The sequence below is a fragment of the Biomphalaria glabrata genome, chromosome 1 (assembly GCF_947242115.1).
Source record: "Biomphalaria glabrata chromosome 1, xgBioGlab47.1, whole genome shotgun sequence".
Taxonomy (NCBI): domain Eukaryota; kingdom Metazoa; phylum Mollusca; class Gastropoda; family Planorbidae; genus Biomphalaria; species Biomphalaria glabrata.
Genome location: NC_074711.1, coordinates 22,315,961 through 22,329,239, shown reverse-complemented (window position 1 = coordinate 22,329,239; position 13,279 = coordinate 22,315,961). Strand labels below are relative to the sequence as shown.

The 13,279-nt window shown below is 34.7% G+C and overlaps 1 protein-coding gene across 2 annotated transcripts; it reads left to right on the top strand.

Moving 5' to 3' along the window:
* The first annotated feature begins 6,173 nt into the window (after positions 1 to 6,173).
* LOC106073785 (cobalamin binding intrinsic factor-like) lies at positions 6,174 to 13,210 on the top strand. 2 transcript variants are annotated; one of them, XM_013234439.2, is made up of 5 exons: positions 6,174 to 6,246; positions 6,694 to 6,785; positions 8,130 to 8,315; positions 10,647 to 10,759; positions 11,891 to 13,210. In XM_013234439.2, exons 2-5 carry the CDS (start codon positions 6,700 to 6,702, stop codon positions 11,956 to 11,958), a joined length of 453 nt encoding a protein of 150 aa, XP_013089893.2. In that variant the 5' UTR covers positions 6,174 to 6,246; positions 6,694 to 6,699; the 3' UTR covers positions 11,959 to 13,210. The 2 variants fall into 2 exon arrangements, with proteins under 2 accessions (XP_013089893.2, XP_013089885.2); XM_013234431.2 differs by lacking the exon at positions 6,174 to 6,246 and adding an exon at positions 6,528 to 6,574.
* The last annotated feature ends 69 nt before the right edge of the window (positions 13,211 to 13,279 follow it).

The window sequence follows — 13,279 nt, the reverse complement described above, 5'->3', positions numbered from 1 at the left end:
ACTAATTAAACCTTTTCTTTCACCAAAGCATAACACGTTAGCGCAAAGTGTTATAACAAAATACTCTTCTAAAAAAGTACTGTGATTCAGAAAAAATAAAACTTTAAAACAAGAAGAAAATGTCAGGCAAGCAAATCACAAGATTCCGGACTTACTCTTAAAGAAGAGAAAATGAGTTCATTCTTGTGTGCATTGATCTTACTGGAAGCAATCATTCATGTAGCAGATACATTTGGAGCAATCCAACCGAAACATTTTTTAGTTCAACAACCAACAAAGTAGTGTAGATGTCAGTTTCAAAATATTGGCGTGTATGATTCTTTTTCAAAAGGCGACATTTTAGCAGAAATACCACTTCTGAGAAGGGACTTAAAGGTAATAAAAGTTATTCTTGAAGAAAATAAAAGTTGACAGTGCATGATTCATATGCCACTATAAAGACATTAAAAAATATTTCTAAATCATTTAACAAAGCCTTCAACCGTTTACTATCTGTTTATCTATGGTATAATGTGAAAAAAAAAAGATTTTTAAAATTAAAATTAAGAACTTTTTGAGACATAGGAATAAACAACTCTTTCATGAGAGGGAATTTTATAAAAAATGAGATGGTTAAAGACATTAACTTTGATGAAGCTAATTATAAGTTTTCAAGTTTGAAATCCAGAAAAAAACAACAGTATAAGTTACTTATGGTTGCATTGTTGCAAAATTGAACTATATATTAATGGCAATGACTCCAAAGATTAAGGATGCGTGCAGAGTTCCACATGACTACACAAACACAGTGAACTGTAGATAAATTGTAATAAACAACTGAATTTTAAAATTGTATAGGCACTCATTTTAGAATTGTTGAACACTCCAATAACGTAGGTCATTATAAACTAGATATATTACAGTGCAACAAACACACGAAAAAGAAAGATTTTTAAGGGGGGGGGGGGAGGAGGTGATACCCTGAGCTGACCGCACCGGGTGACACCCACCCTAGTGACGCCACTGGATCTATGTACAATTTTTTACTCAATGATTGAATTATCTATTTGTCTTATGTAACACTATTGTAACACTCGCTTTTGTAACAAAAGGGACACTTCTCCTTCATCTGCATTTTTAGCAGTCTACCAAGGGAAAAGCCGGTAAGGCTTTTAGTGGTGTGCTGTTTAAAAACAATGTTCAACTTGACTTCTGTGCAACAGCTATATTTAGATTGCTGGCATATAAGGACTTTTTGTTCTGTAACTAGAAAAGATGACAGACATAATTTCTTTTGACAGCACTTTTTTCTATAGCAAAAAAAAGTTACAGTTTTTAATTAGCCAGTTTTAATTGTCACATGTCTATGTATACAAGGTGCACATGCCACTTGATAAACCTAAATAAGCATTTGCCCTTTGTTTATGCGCTATGTTTGACCTTGAAAAGAAATTCATCGCCGTTGTGATATAACCTGGTAGCTCCCCCTGTTGTACTTTTTACAAAGTTTATATCAACTCACTCTGTCTGTCTGTCTGTATGGTAAAAGTTTGAACATGTTTTTTTCTCCCATTTCCCATTCTCGGATCAAGTTAAAATTTTGCACAATTATTCATTTAACCTGACAAGACATGAATCAATCAAAAAAAAAATACAATTAGTTAGTTAATTTTTGTTATTAATTATTTTGTTTGATTTCTAAATAAGGGTAATAAACGCTACTTAATAAGAGATATGGATATACGTATGAATTTAGTCCCCTTATTACGTTTTGACGCGTTTTTTCTCCAACGTCCCATTCTCTGATCAAGTTAAAATTTTGCATAATTGTTCATAGTCGATAACAATACACGAATCAATTGAAAAATTAACTAGTTAGTTAATCATTTAGAATGAATTAATTGTGTTTTACATAACAGAAAGTGATATAAACATTGTAATTTTCAGATAAATGGCAGTAATTAACGGTTATTTCCCCCCAGATAAGCTTTGGTTTTAAAAAGTATTCTTTTTTCTATTGCTTGTTTTTTACTCCACCTAGGGCCGAATTTACGGCATCGCTGTGATATCATTGAGTTTCTTGTTGAGATGTCACAACACTTTATATCATTGAGTTTCTTGTTGAGATGTCACAACACTTTATATCATTGAGTTTCTTGTTGAGATGTCACAACACTTTATATCATTTAGTTTCTTGTTGAGATGTCACAACACTTTATATCATTGAGTTTCTTGTTGAGATGTCACAACACTTTATATCATTGAGTTTCTTGTTGAGATGTCACAACACTTTATGTCCTTTAGTTTCTTGTTGAGATGTCACAACACTTTATATCATTGAGTTTCTTGTTGAGATGTCACAACACTTTATATCATTGAGTTTCTTGTTGAGATGTCACAACACTTTATGTCCTTTAGTTTCTTGTTGAGATGTCACAACACTTTATGTCCTTTAGTTTCTTGTTGAGATGTCACAACACTTTATGTCCTTTCTTGTTGAGATGTCACAACACTTTATGTCCTTTAGTTTCTTGTTGAGATGTCACAACACTTTATGTATAAGTTCTGTAGTTATGTAAATATCTGACATGTATTATTAAAGTACATATGTCAAGGAAGAACGGACGTGAAACTCATGCTTCAGGAAAAATAACGGTCTAGTAGCAAGGGAGACAAGAAAAAGTAAATACAAGTGTGTTGAGACTATATTTGTACAAAACTTATATCAACTCACTCTGTCTGTCTGGTACAAAGTTTGTACACGTCATTTCTCCCGCTTCCCATTTTTGGACCAAGTTGAAACTTCGCACAACTATACATTGTCCTGAAGAAAACATGAATCAATTTTAAAAAATCAACTAATTAATTTTGTTTGATATATAAAATGAGAAATAATTCTTACAGAATTAAGAGATATGACTGTCAATGTGCAGTTCTTTCCCTAATATAAGCCCTTTATTATTATTATTATTATTATATATTTTGCGTGTCATGATATTAAGCTTGAAAATATAGTTGAGTGTGCTACTAATAAAGATAGAAATTCTATGAAAAAAAAAAGCCCTCTTTCAGTTGTAGAAAAAAGTGTAGGTAGTCACTGTAGAGTTCTGGAAAGATTGGTTGAGGCAGGATTAGGGCCTCCAAGAGTTCTGGAAAGATTGGTTGAGGCAGGATTAGGGCCTCCAACGGTTTTGGAAAGATTGGTTGAGGCAGGATTAGGGCCTCCAAGGGTTTTGGAAAGATTGGTTGAGGCAGGATTAGGGCCTCCAAGAGTTTTGGAAAGATTGGTTGAGGCAGGATTAGGGTCCCTCCAAGGGTTCTGGAAAGATTGGTTGAGGCAGGATTAGGGCCTCCAAGAGTTTTTGAAAGATTGGTTGAGGCAGGATTAGGGTCCCTCCAAGGGTTCTGAAAAGATTGGTTGAGGCAGGATTAGGGCCTCCAAGGGTTCTGGAAAGATTGGTTGAGGCAGGATTAGGGCCTCCAAGGTTTTGGAAAGATTGGTTGAGGCAGGATTAGGGCCCCTCCAAGGGTTCTGGAAAGATTGGTTGAGGCAGGATTAGGGCCTCCAAGAGTTCTGGAAAGATTGGTTGAGGCAGGATTAGGGCCTCCAAGGTTTTGGAAAGATTGGTTGAGGCAGGATTAGGGCCCCTCCAAGGGTTCTGGAAAGATTGGTTGAGGCAGGATTAGGGCCTCCAAGAGTTCTGGAAAGATTGGTTGAGGCAGGATTAGGGCCTCCAAGGGTTCTGGAAAGATTGGTTGAGGCAGGATTAAGGCCTCCAAGGGTTTTGGAAAGATTGGTTGAGGCAGGATTAGGGCCCCTCCAAGGGTTCTGGAAAGATTGGTTGAGGCAGGATTAGGGCCTCCAAGAGTTCTGGAAAGATTGGTTGAGGCAGGATTAAGGCCTCCAAGTGTTTTGGAAAGATTGGTTGAGGCAGGATTAGGGCCCCTCCAAGGGATCTGGAAAGATTGGTTGAGGCAGGATTAGGGCCTCCAAGGGTTCTGGAAAGATTGGTTGAGGCAGGATTAGGGCCCCTCCAAGGGTTTTGGAATATACTGATATGGTTAGGATCTCTCTTTTGTTTCTACTGGTTGTTAAGTTGCACGTCAGAGCTGCTACTCGACTTGACTTTGTCCCTACTGGTTATAAAGTTGCTACTCTACTTGACGTTGTTCACTATCTCTCAACCCTCGTTTCTTTCGTTTTGTTGTTGTACTCAATCATTATTACAATACCTGTATTAGTCACCCCTTCCCACATGGACACTGATCTCGAAAAAGGCTCTAACGAATTTTCTCGAAATTTGACAGTTGATGTATCTCGTTGGGAGAAGAATTACTAGTTCGTTTGCCACTCTAGGAAACTTAAGTAGTCTAGTTTGACCGTTATAATTATACATTAAATCTGACGTGTAGGCATTATTCGAGAGTTTAATAAAGTTTCCATTTTTTTTAAATCTAACATTCATCAGTTATTAAGAGAAAAAAATTACTCTATCAGTTGAATACAAGAAAAATTATCTTTTTTTTTAAGTTAAAAAAAAATGTTGTTCTTGTTTTAATTCTCACTTTGACTATCGTGTAAACCAAAGACATTCTTTTATGACCAGTATGTTTCTTGACAGTTTCCTTAAGAACGTAGAGTCACTGACGTCACCCAATATATAACTCTATAAAGAGACTTAAGTTACCAGGCATTGGACCGAAAGTTGAACGAAGTCTTAGTAATTGATTGGGGAGGATTATGGAGACACCAAACAGGATAACGCCCCTTTAATTCTTCTCGCCTAAGAGCAATCAAGTTTTGTGCTTTACGTTTGTGGACTTTCGTCAGTATGACTCAAAGTAACGACTGGGACCACAAAGTTAATAGACCGCAAGAGCTGCAAAGTAAAAATTAGGAAATTTTTTTTTTTAAATCCAGAAATGAAAATTGTTAAACCCTTCTGTAGGGCACCAGGGGATGAAAGAGGGCAGAGTTCAAACTGGAGGCCATAATGTGACACTTTGAAACGTTTAGCAATACGACCAAGCAGCCATCCAGTCTACATAGTCACATAATGAGATCATCTACATAGTCACATAATGAGATCATCTACATAGTCACATAATGAGATCGTCTACATAGTCACATAATGAGATCATCTACATAGTCACATAATGAGATCATCTACATAGTCACATAATGAGATCATCTACATAGTCACATAATGAGATCATCTACATAGTCACATAATGAGATCATCTACATAGTCACATAATGAGATCATCTACATAGTCACATAATGAGATCATCTACATAGTCTTATAATGAGATCATCTACATAGTCACATAATGAGATCATCTACATAGTCACATAATGAGATCATCTACATAGTCACATAATGAGATCATCTACATAGTCACATAATGAGATCATCTACATAGTCACATAATGAGATCGTCTACATAGTCACACATAATGAGATCATCTACATAGTCACATAATGAGATCATCTACATAGTCACATAATGAGATCATCTACATAGTCACATAATGAGATCGTCTACATAGTCACACATAATGAGATCATCTACATAGTCACATAATGAGATCATCTACATAGTCACATAATGAGATCATCTACATAGTCACATAATGAGATCGTCTACATAGTCACACATAATGAGATCATCTACATAGTCACATAATGAGATCATCTACATAGTCACATAATGAGATCATCTACATAGTCACATAATGAGATCATCTACAATTACGAAGTCTATATGAATTACATGTGTACATCTAAACAAATATGGTAAAGAATAGTTGAACAAGAAACTCTCAATGAACTCTGCATGTGCCTGTAAGTGAATAGACTCGAACTATTTGCTTTAGGATAGGAAAGAACGTTCGATAAAACATTCAGTAGTAAACATTGTTTAAACTCTAAACATGACATAACAAAAGTGAACAGCTCCAACGCATCACACACACACAATACGCACACACACACACAACATACGCACACACAATGAAAGAAAGGTTTAAGAGAAAGATGTCCATAAAACCCTGATGGTGACGTTAACTAATGACCTCATGGTAAACGTGTTCCAGTGACCGCACCCCCCCCCCCATCAAGCACAAATATATATATATACACATATACATATATACACACACATATATAACAAAACAAAACAACAACATATATTTATGAGTCTACAAGAGTATAAAAGGGTTTCCTGCTATGGCTTGGTCACAATCAAGTTGTTCTACCTAACATGTAAGTAAATCGTCGCACATTGAACCATATCTTGGTTCAATTTTTTTATTCCAATATTCACTAAAGCTGATTTATAATTATTTATACAATGGGAGATCAGTTAGAGAGTCTTTACATTTCTTTCGACATCTAAATTACTGTAACAATCGTCCACAACATTCGTTAGATGTGTTACAGACTATGTCTGCGCAATGCCAAATTTTGGAGATTTTGCAATTTAGAAACCAGAGTTTGTTTTTATATTGAGCCATGAATTTTACTGATTATATATACATGTTGTTGTTTTTTTTTTAAAGGAGGATATTAGCATGTCAGCTGGTGTAGGAAGGTACAGTCATAAATTGACAAATATTACCATATTAATGTTAACTTGTGTTACTTGATAGAATTAAAATAATTAAAACCAATCACTGTAAACCTTATTGCATCCATTATCTCCCATCGCAGTAAAAAATGTGCGGCAAAAGTTGTTTGATCATCTTATGCATGTTTATTGCCACAGAGTTCGTGGCACATGCGCAGTTATCCTCAAAGAAAAGGTAGGCCTATACGTTAAATATAAATCATATTAATTTGTACTATTTGCATGTAATGGCTGTATCAGCCTGTGTGATCTCTAGTGGTGAATGCAAATAAAATTAATAATAAGCCATTTAAAGGGAATGATCCTCAAGGTAAGCATATGTGTATATATACTCTTACTTGACTTTTGCCGGATTCATTTAGTTACCTTGAATCTAAAACATAGATCTACCTACGCTTTTAGTTTGGCGCCACAAATACCAAGACAGAATGTGTTAAAATCTGAAAGTGTCCTCTAGCAGAGTAATCAATTAGATCAAGTTATAACATCCCCAGACGGACTTTGAAAAAAAACTAGACAATAATGACTCGAGTATGAACTAGACTAGAGTGTGCTGTACATATAATAAGTCTCTCTTGCTTTAGTGCGCGAATAGTGTGGGGGGTATTCCTTTTTTTATGTAATAGGACTGTGCTTTCTCTTATTGACTAAAAATATGCAGATAGTGTTAGCATTGCAGAGTACTTCATGAAGAAATAACAAGCATTTGGATCGACCGTTCGATTCTGCTAACCATAATCCTCATTTTGTTTTTCATAAAGCTTATATCAATTCACAACGTTATTTCTCCCACATCCTTTCTCGGATCAAGTTAAAACTTAAAACATTCATTTGTTTTACATAAAAAAAAACATATATCAATTTTAAAAAATTAACCAATTAGTTAATTATTTATTGGGGATTATTTTTTTGTGTGTATCGAAAAAGGGAAATAAATGTACTTGTTGAAAGATATGGCTGTACATGTGGAGCTATTTCCCTCCGTACGTTTTGCACACGTTTTTCCTCCCAGATCCCATTGTCGGATCAAGTTGAAATTTTGCATATTTATTCATAGTCAATGACAATACATGAATCAGTCGGTCGACAAATAAACAAATTAATTAATCAATTAGTAGTAATTAATTAATTTTTTTTAATTAGAAAAAGGGAGCTTATTTTTGCAGTAGCCTACTAAGATATAAAGTAGTGATTATTATTTCGTGGTTATCCACTTTGATAAGCTTTTTTATATATAATATTTTTTTCACTTTGCTTGTTTTTAAAGAAAATATAATTTATGTGCCATATAACTTGAGACCAAGATAGACAAAATCAATTAAACATTTTCATACAATTCCTTCTCATTTATGTTACGTTGGTGTTGTAGAGTCTTAGGGTAACTTATCTAAGCGGCTCTAAGCCTACATATTAAAAGTATAAAATATTTCACTTTGGAGTAGCTAATCTAATAACCTAGTTCTGTCTGTTTCACTTTGGTCTCACATTTTAAAAGACACTAATTGTATTTTCTGTGTAGAAAAAACCAATGCGAGTTTGAACAACCTGATTGTGGATTTTGTGGTAAACGTATTAACGTCACTCTGATAGCCAGAAACACAATTAGGGAGCCGTTGTTTGAAGTGACTGCAGACGTTACCAGAGTCCACAAGAGAGAGCTGCTGTCTTTTCTTGAAATAGCTGCTCAGACAGCCAGTGAATTTAAGTAAGTTCATCACGGCATTCATTCTCTACATAGGTGTTTGTTGAGACTTTAGAATCTAGCTATATGCTAGAACAATTTCGTACAAGTGCTCCTTCTTTCCTTTCTTTGACGTGGACAAGGTATATTTTGTGAGGCCCTTGAGTGACGCAAAAGACAAATGTATTATTAATTCGAATGAAATAACAAACATTTAAAACTTTGTAATAATTATCAAATAAAAATGTCATTAAAAATGAAATAAAGAAACAGATATTTTCTGTCTTTAGCTTTACTGAACTCCTTTATAAGTGTAGCCTAACGTAATTTCTCTGAGAAGCTAGATCTGCTTTACAAAAAAAACAACTGTTGGAGTGTTGCCTGGCCCTGTGTATTTCTTAAATAGTAATAAAAACAATAGATTAAATTTTTTAATTAAGCAGCAGAGATTGTACAACTCTTACTTAAGTAAGTAACAGGGAACTCTTACAGGTTGGCCTAATGTTCATACATTTCGAATGGCAATGAAAATATTAGGGTACATATATATCTTTTAAGATATCTTCTGCTATGTAGTGGCGAAACAATTCTTCATCTCATTTGTTAGGCTGGAAGACGCTGCCTGGGGTGAAAACTTTAGATTTGAGTGTCAAACAAACGTCTACCATGTTGGCACTGTTGGCCACGCGACAGTTTTGACTCTATTTGAATCCATTGTTCAGTTCTCCCTCTACGCCTGATGTGCTTGTATTCTCCAGTCCATTGTTCAGTTCTCCCTCTACGCCTGATGTGTTTGTATTCTCCAGTCCATTGTTCAGTTCTCCCTCTACGCCTGATGTGTTTGTATTCTCCAGTCCATTGTTCAGTTCTCCCTCTACGCCTGATGTGTTTGTATTCTCCAGTCCATAGTTCAGTTCTCCCTCTACGCCTGATGTGTTTGTATTCTCCAGTCCATTGTTCAGTTCTCCCTCTACGCCTGATGTGTTTGTATTCTCCAGTCCATTGTTCAGTTCTCTCCCTCTACGCCTGATGTGTTTGTATTCTCCAGTTGTTTCAGTGACAAGAATTACAAAAACATTTTTTTCTATTGTACCTGTTTCTGTAGATCTATTACAAAATTTAAAGACATTAGTTCAACTGTACTAGAATCTCTAGATCTAGTGTAAAAAAAGCAAAAAAGAATATTTGCCTCTTTTACCCAATGAACCATCACATCATGGGTAACTGTTTTTGGACATCGATGTGATTGTTGTCACTAAGATTTGTTTCACTATTGCATTTCACTCTCACTTATTCCTGTAACATAGGATCATTTGCAAATATCAATTTCATTGATTCTATGAAGTCGCCTGTTTTCAAAGATCGTATAGTGACCTCTATATGCCAGTTTATGAGAAGCTACACAATTAATGTCAATTAAGTTTTCAAACAAATTGTGTCAACGTGTTCCATGAGCCTTCGTTCTTTTGGTCTATTGTATTGCTGTGCTTTATTCCTCTCTCTAATGCTATTCATTGGAACATAAGGGCCAAAGTTAGTGAAATACTATTGAGGTGTCTCCAGTAGCAACGTGCTTCCTGTATCATCTGAATTTGTACAATCTTTACTTCAAGAAAATTAAATAAACGTCAATATTGAGTTTTAACATTATTTAGATGAAATGAAAACTAGAAAGTGCGTATGATTATGATGTAAAACATTCATCTCTGTTATAAACTGCTGTTTGGAGCTCCGAACTATATCATGACTTTTTACGGACGTAATGGTGAAACGTTCACAGTCCAGGATCTAAATATAAAATGATTTTGTAACTTGATCATTGGTGTCATAACTAAATGTTCTTCCTTATTGGGAATTATATTTTTTCAACGTTAAACCGTGAGTTTCGGTGTCAGATTTTAATTTGCTAGCGCTAGAGTTTGATCCTTTTTCTTTTTATTTCAACTGTCGATCGGTTTTGGTGTTCAGTGTTCTGTCAACAGTCACTGTCAAAGTTGTAGACCTATGTTCTAAAGCTAGAGTCGCAACAATTGATTTAGATGATTCTGTACAAGCAGATACAATAAGACTAAAAAACTTCATCGTGCATCACGGCTTTTAAGTAAGACATTAACCTTCGAGGCGCGAGGCTTCTTGGACCGCGAGGCCTCTGAGACTAGCACTCTGGGCCTAATTTATCATGTCACGAAGGTTTTATTTTTTTGTGTATTTTAAACTTGCTAAAAACTGTCTAAAATGACATTGTAAACAACCATAACCTATATCATATGTGTTCTTCTTAGCCTCATTGTCATAAAGAAGTTAAATAAGCGCACTTATCTGTTCTTCTAGTTATGTTTCTATGTACTTTTTTAGATTTGTTGTGAGCAATGCGGGCAGTGGCTACCAAGTCGAGTCCATTAATGGACTGCCAAGATCTAACGAGGAACAGTGGCAAATTTTGTCTAACGATATTCCTTTGGAGTGTGGTAAGAACTTTTTGCGCTCTTTACTATAAAACTTGGAAATAATGGGCATCTCTTGGAGGGACCATGTCTCCAATCAGGAAGTTTTGAGATTGGCCAATATGAATAGCATGTATGCTCTCCTGACACAAAGAAGATTACGCTGGCTCGGACATGTCACCCGCATGCCAGATGGTAGAATCCCGAAAAATATCTTATATGCTGAGCTTGTGGAAGGAGTCAGACCCAAGGGCCGCCCAAGACTAACATATAGAGATGTCTGCAAGCGAGACATGAGAGCCTCAGGCATCAGTGAAAGTATGTGGGAAAACATAGCCAAAGACCGGAGTGCATGGAGACAGACTGTGCGTGCTGGGAGAACCCTTGCTGAGAACAAAAGAATTGAAGCGGCTTTAATCAAGAGGGAAAAAAAGAAAGCTGCCCTGTCTGCTAGCCCTAAATCAGAGGCATACACATGTACGAATTGTGGCAAAGTCTGCCGTTCTAGAATTGGCTTGATTAGCCACACCAGATTCTGCCCCGTCTCAAGATTAAGCCAAAACCAGTGACTCACTTGGGCGCATCCATTGCCTTTCGAGACAAAAGGAGCCATATATTTCAAAATTTGGGACCTGTAGAGACTTTATTGAAATCAGAACAACTTTCAATCTGATGGCTATATATCAGCCTTGGAAAACACATTAATGTTAGGGCCTAACCAAATGCATTGTTTAAAACCTAGTAAAGCATATTAATGAGGTTTTTTAAATGCAGAATTGGGTACAAATGTATACACACCCAACAGCTTCAAGTCTATATTGGCCTAAATATAATTCCAAAACTCTACGCGAGGTCTCAAAATTCACTCCAGCCAGTAGCATAGCAAATGTTTTGTTTTTTTGGCCTCACCCCCTACCGAAGCTTGAGTGTAACAAAGCGCCATCTTTTATAGGCCTTCGTTTACAAAAAGGAATTCCACTGAAGGTACTACCTTTGAAAAGTAACAGAGTTAATGTATCAGTACACTAAATTCTAACCAGTAATATGTGATGAGCCTCACTGTACATGCGGGCAAAAATCCCTAGGTTATAGTTTAGATATTGTTCTTTGGTCCTCAACTAGACTTGTATCTACTTTTGTTTATTCCATTTTCAGGTGTGAGCAACTATATTACCAGAAGTGATGACACCATTGTGTTTAATTTTACATCAACATTACAATAAAGGCTCTCGTTGGCAGCAGACAAGACCATAAATAAATATCTTTTTACATTGTTTCAAAATTGCTCCCTACAAACAACTGATATTTTTATGATATCAGTTACTTAATTTTGTATGTTAAGATATAATTTTTAAAAAATCATTCCTTAATGTAGATAAAGAGAATCCATTAGGAATTGCTATTATGAATAAAGATAGAAGGATAGATATGATTATACATAGAGAGATATGACGTAATTTAGATTATTCAACAAAGTATTAATTGTGTAAATATATTGCTTCACAGTAATTGATTATATGACAATGACTGTATTTTAAACTCTCTCTCTATCTTTGTATATATATATATATATATATATATATATATATATATATATATATATATGTTGTATTATTTTTTTATGATTCTAAACATAAAATATTTTAAACTTGTTATATCTAGCAATTAATGCTAAAATATACAAAATAAATATTAAATGCTTGAAATCTTTTAAAGCCTTTTATTAATTTTTTTTTAAATCCACAATTCAATTAGAAATACATACCATGAAATTTCTTTTTTAAAAAGTTAATCATAACATATAGCAAAATATGATCAAGTATAATAAATCATTATAAAATCTTCAATAAAAAAAATTAGTTATATAATTTTAAGTATTCTACAAAAAAGGTTATTCTATTTATCTTTTTAAAAAAACACAATATGAAATTTATTAAAGATATTAAAATATCTTTATATCCTGAGTATGATTAACAAGGTTTTGAGCAAATGGATATTATCAAGCATTAACATAATTATAGTTTAAATATATACACAATACATTTACTGATAATATTATCATACACTCTTGTATTACTACAATACAAACAATCCAACATAATTTGTGTAGGCCAAAAGAGATAGATAATAAATATACTAATTTGTTGAATAGGATATTTGAACTTTCTAACAAATTATTATAAGACTTTTTAACAAATATAACTTGGTTCATGATATGTATGTTTACCAGATCCTGTTAATTGTGTTGATCAAACAAAAAAAACACTGGACGTAAAGACTTTCCCGCACATGTTTGGACATACCCAACTTAGGGACAGGGTAATTCCTAAGTTGAACCAGTACATGTCCAGGGTGAGGTGGAAAGGCCAGTATGAGTTTGGTACAGATTTTATACAGCAGTACAGTTATCTATCTATTGCCTATTGTACTGTATTGATTGTGATTTATTAGAGATCAAAGTGTTATGTTATTTCAGAGCCCTGAGTTCTTAAGTTCTTTGAATTGGTAGTGTTGTGTGGTGCAGTGTTTGCAGAGAGCCTGGAT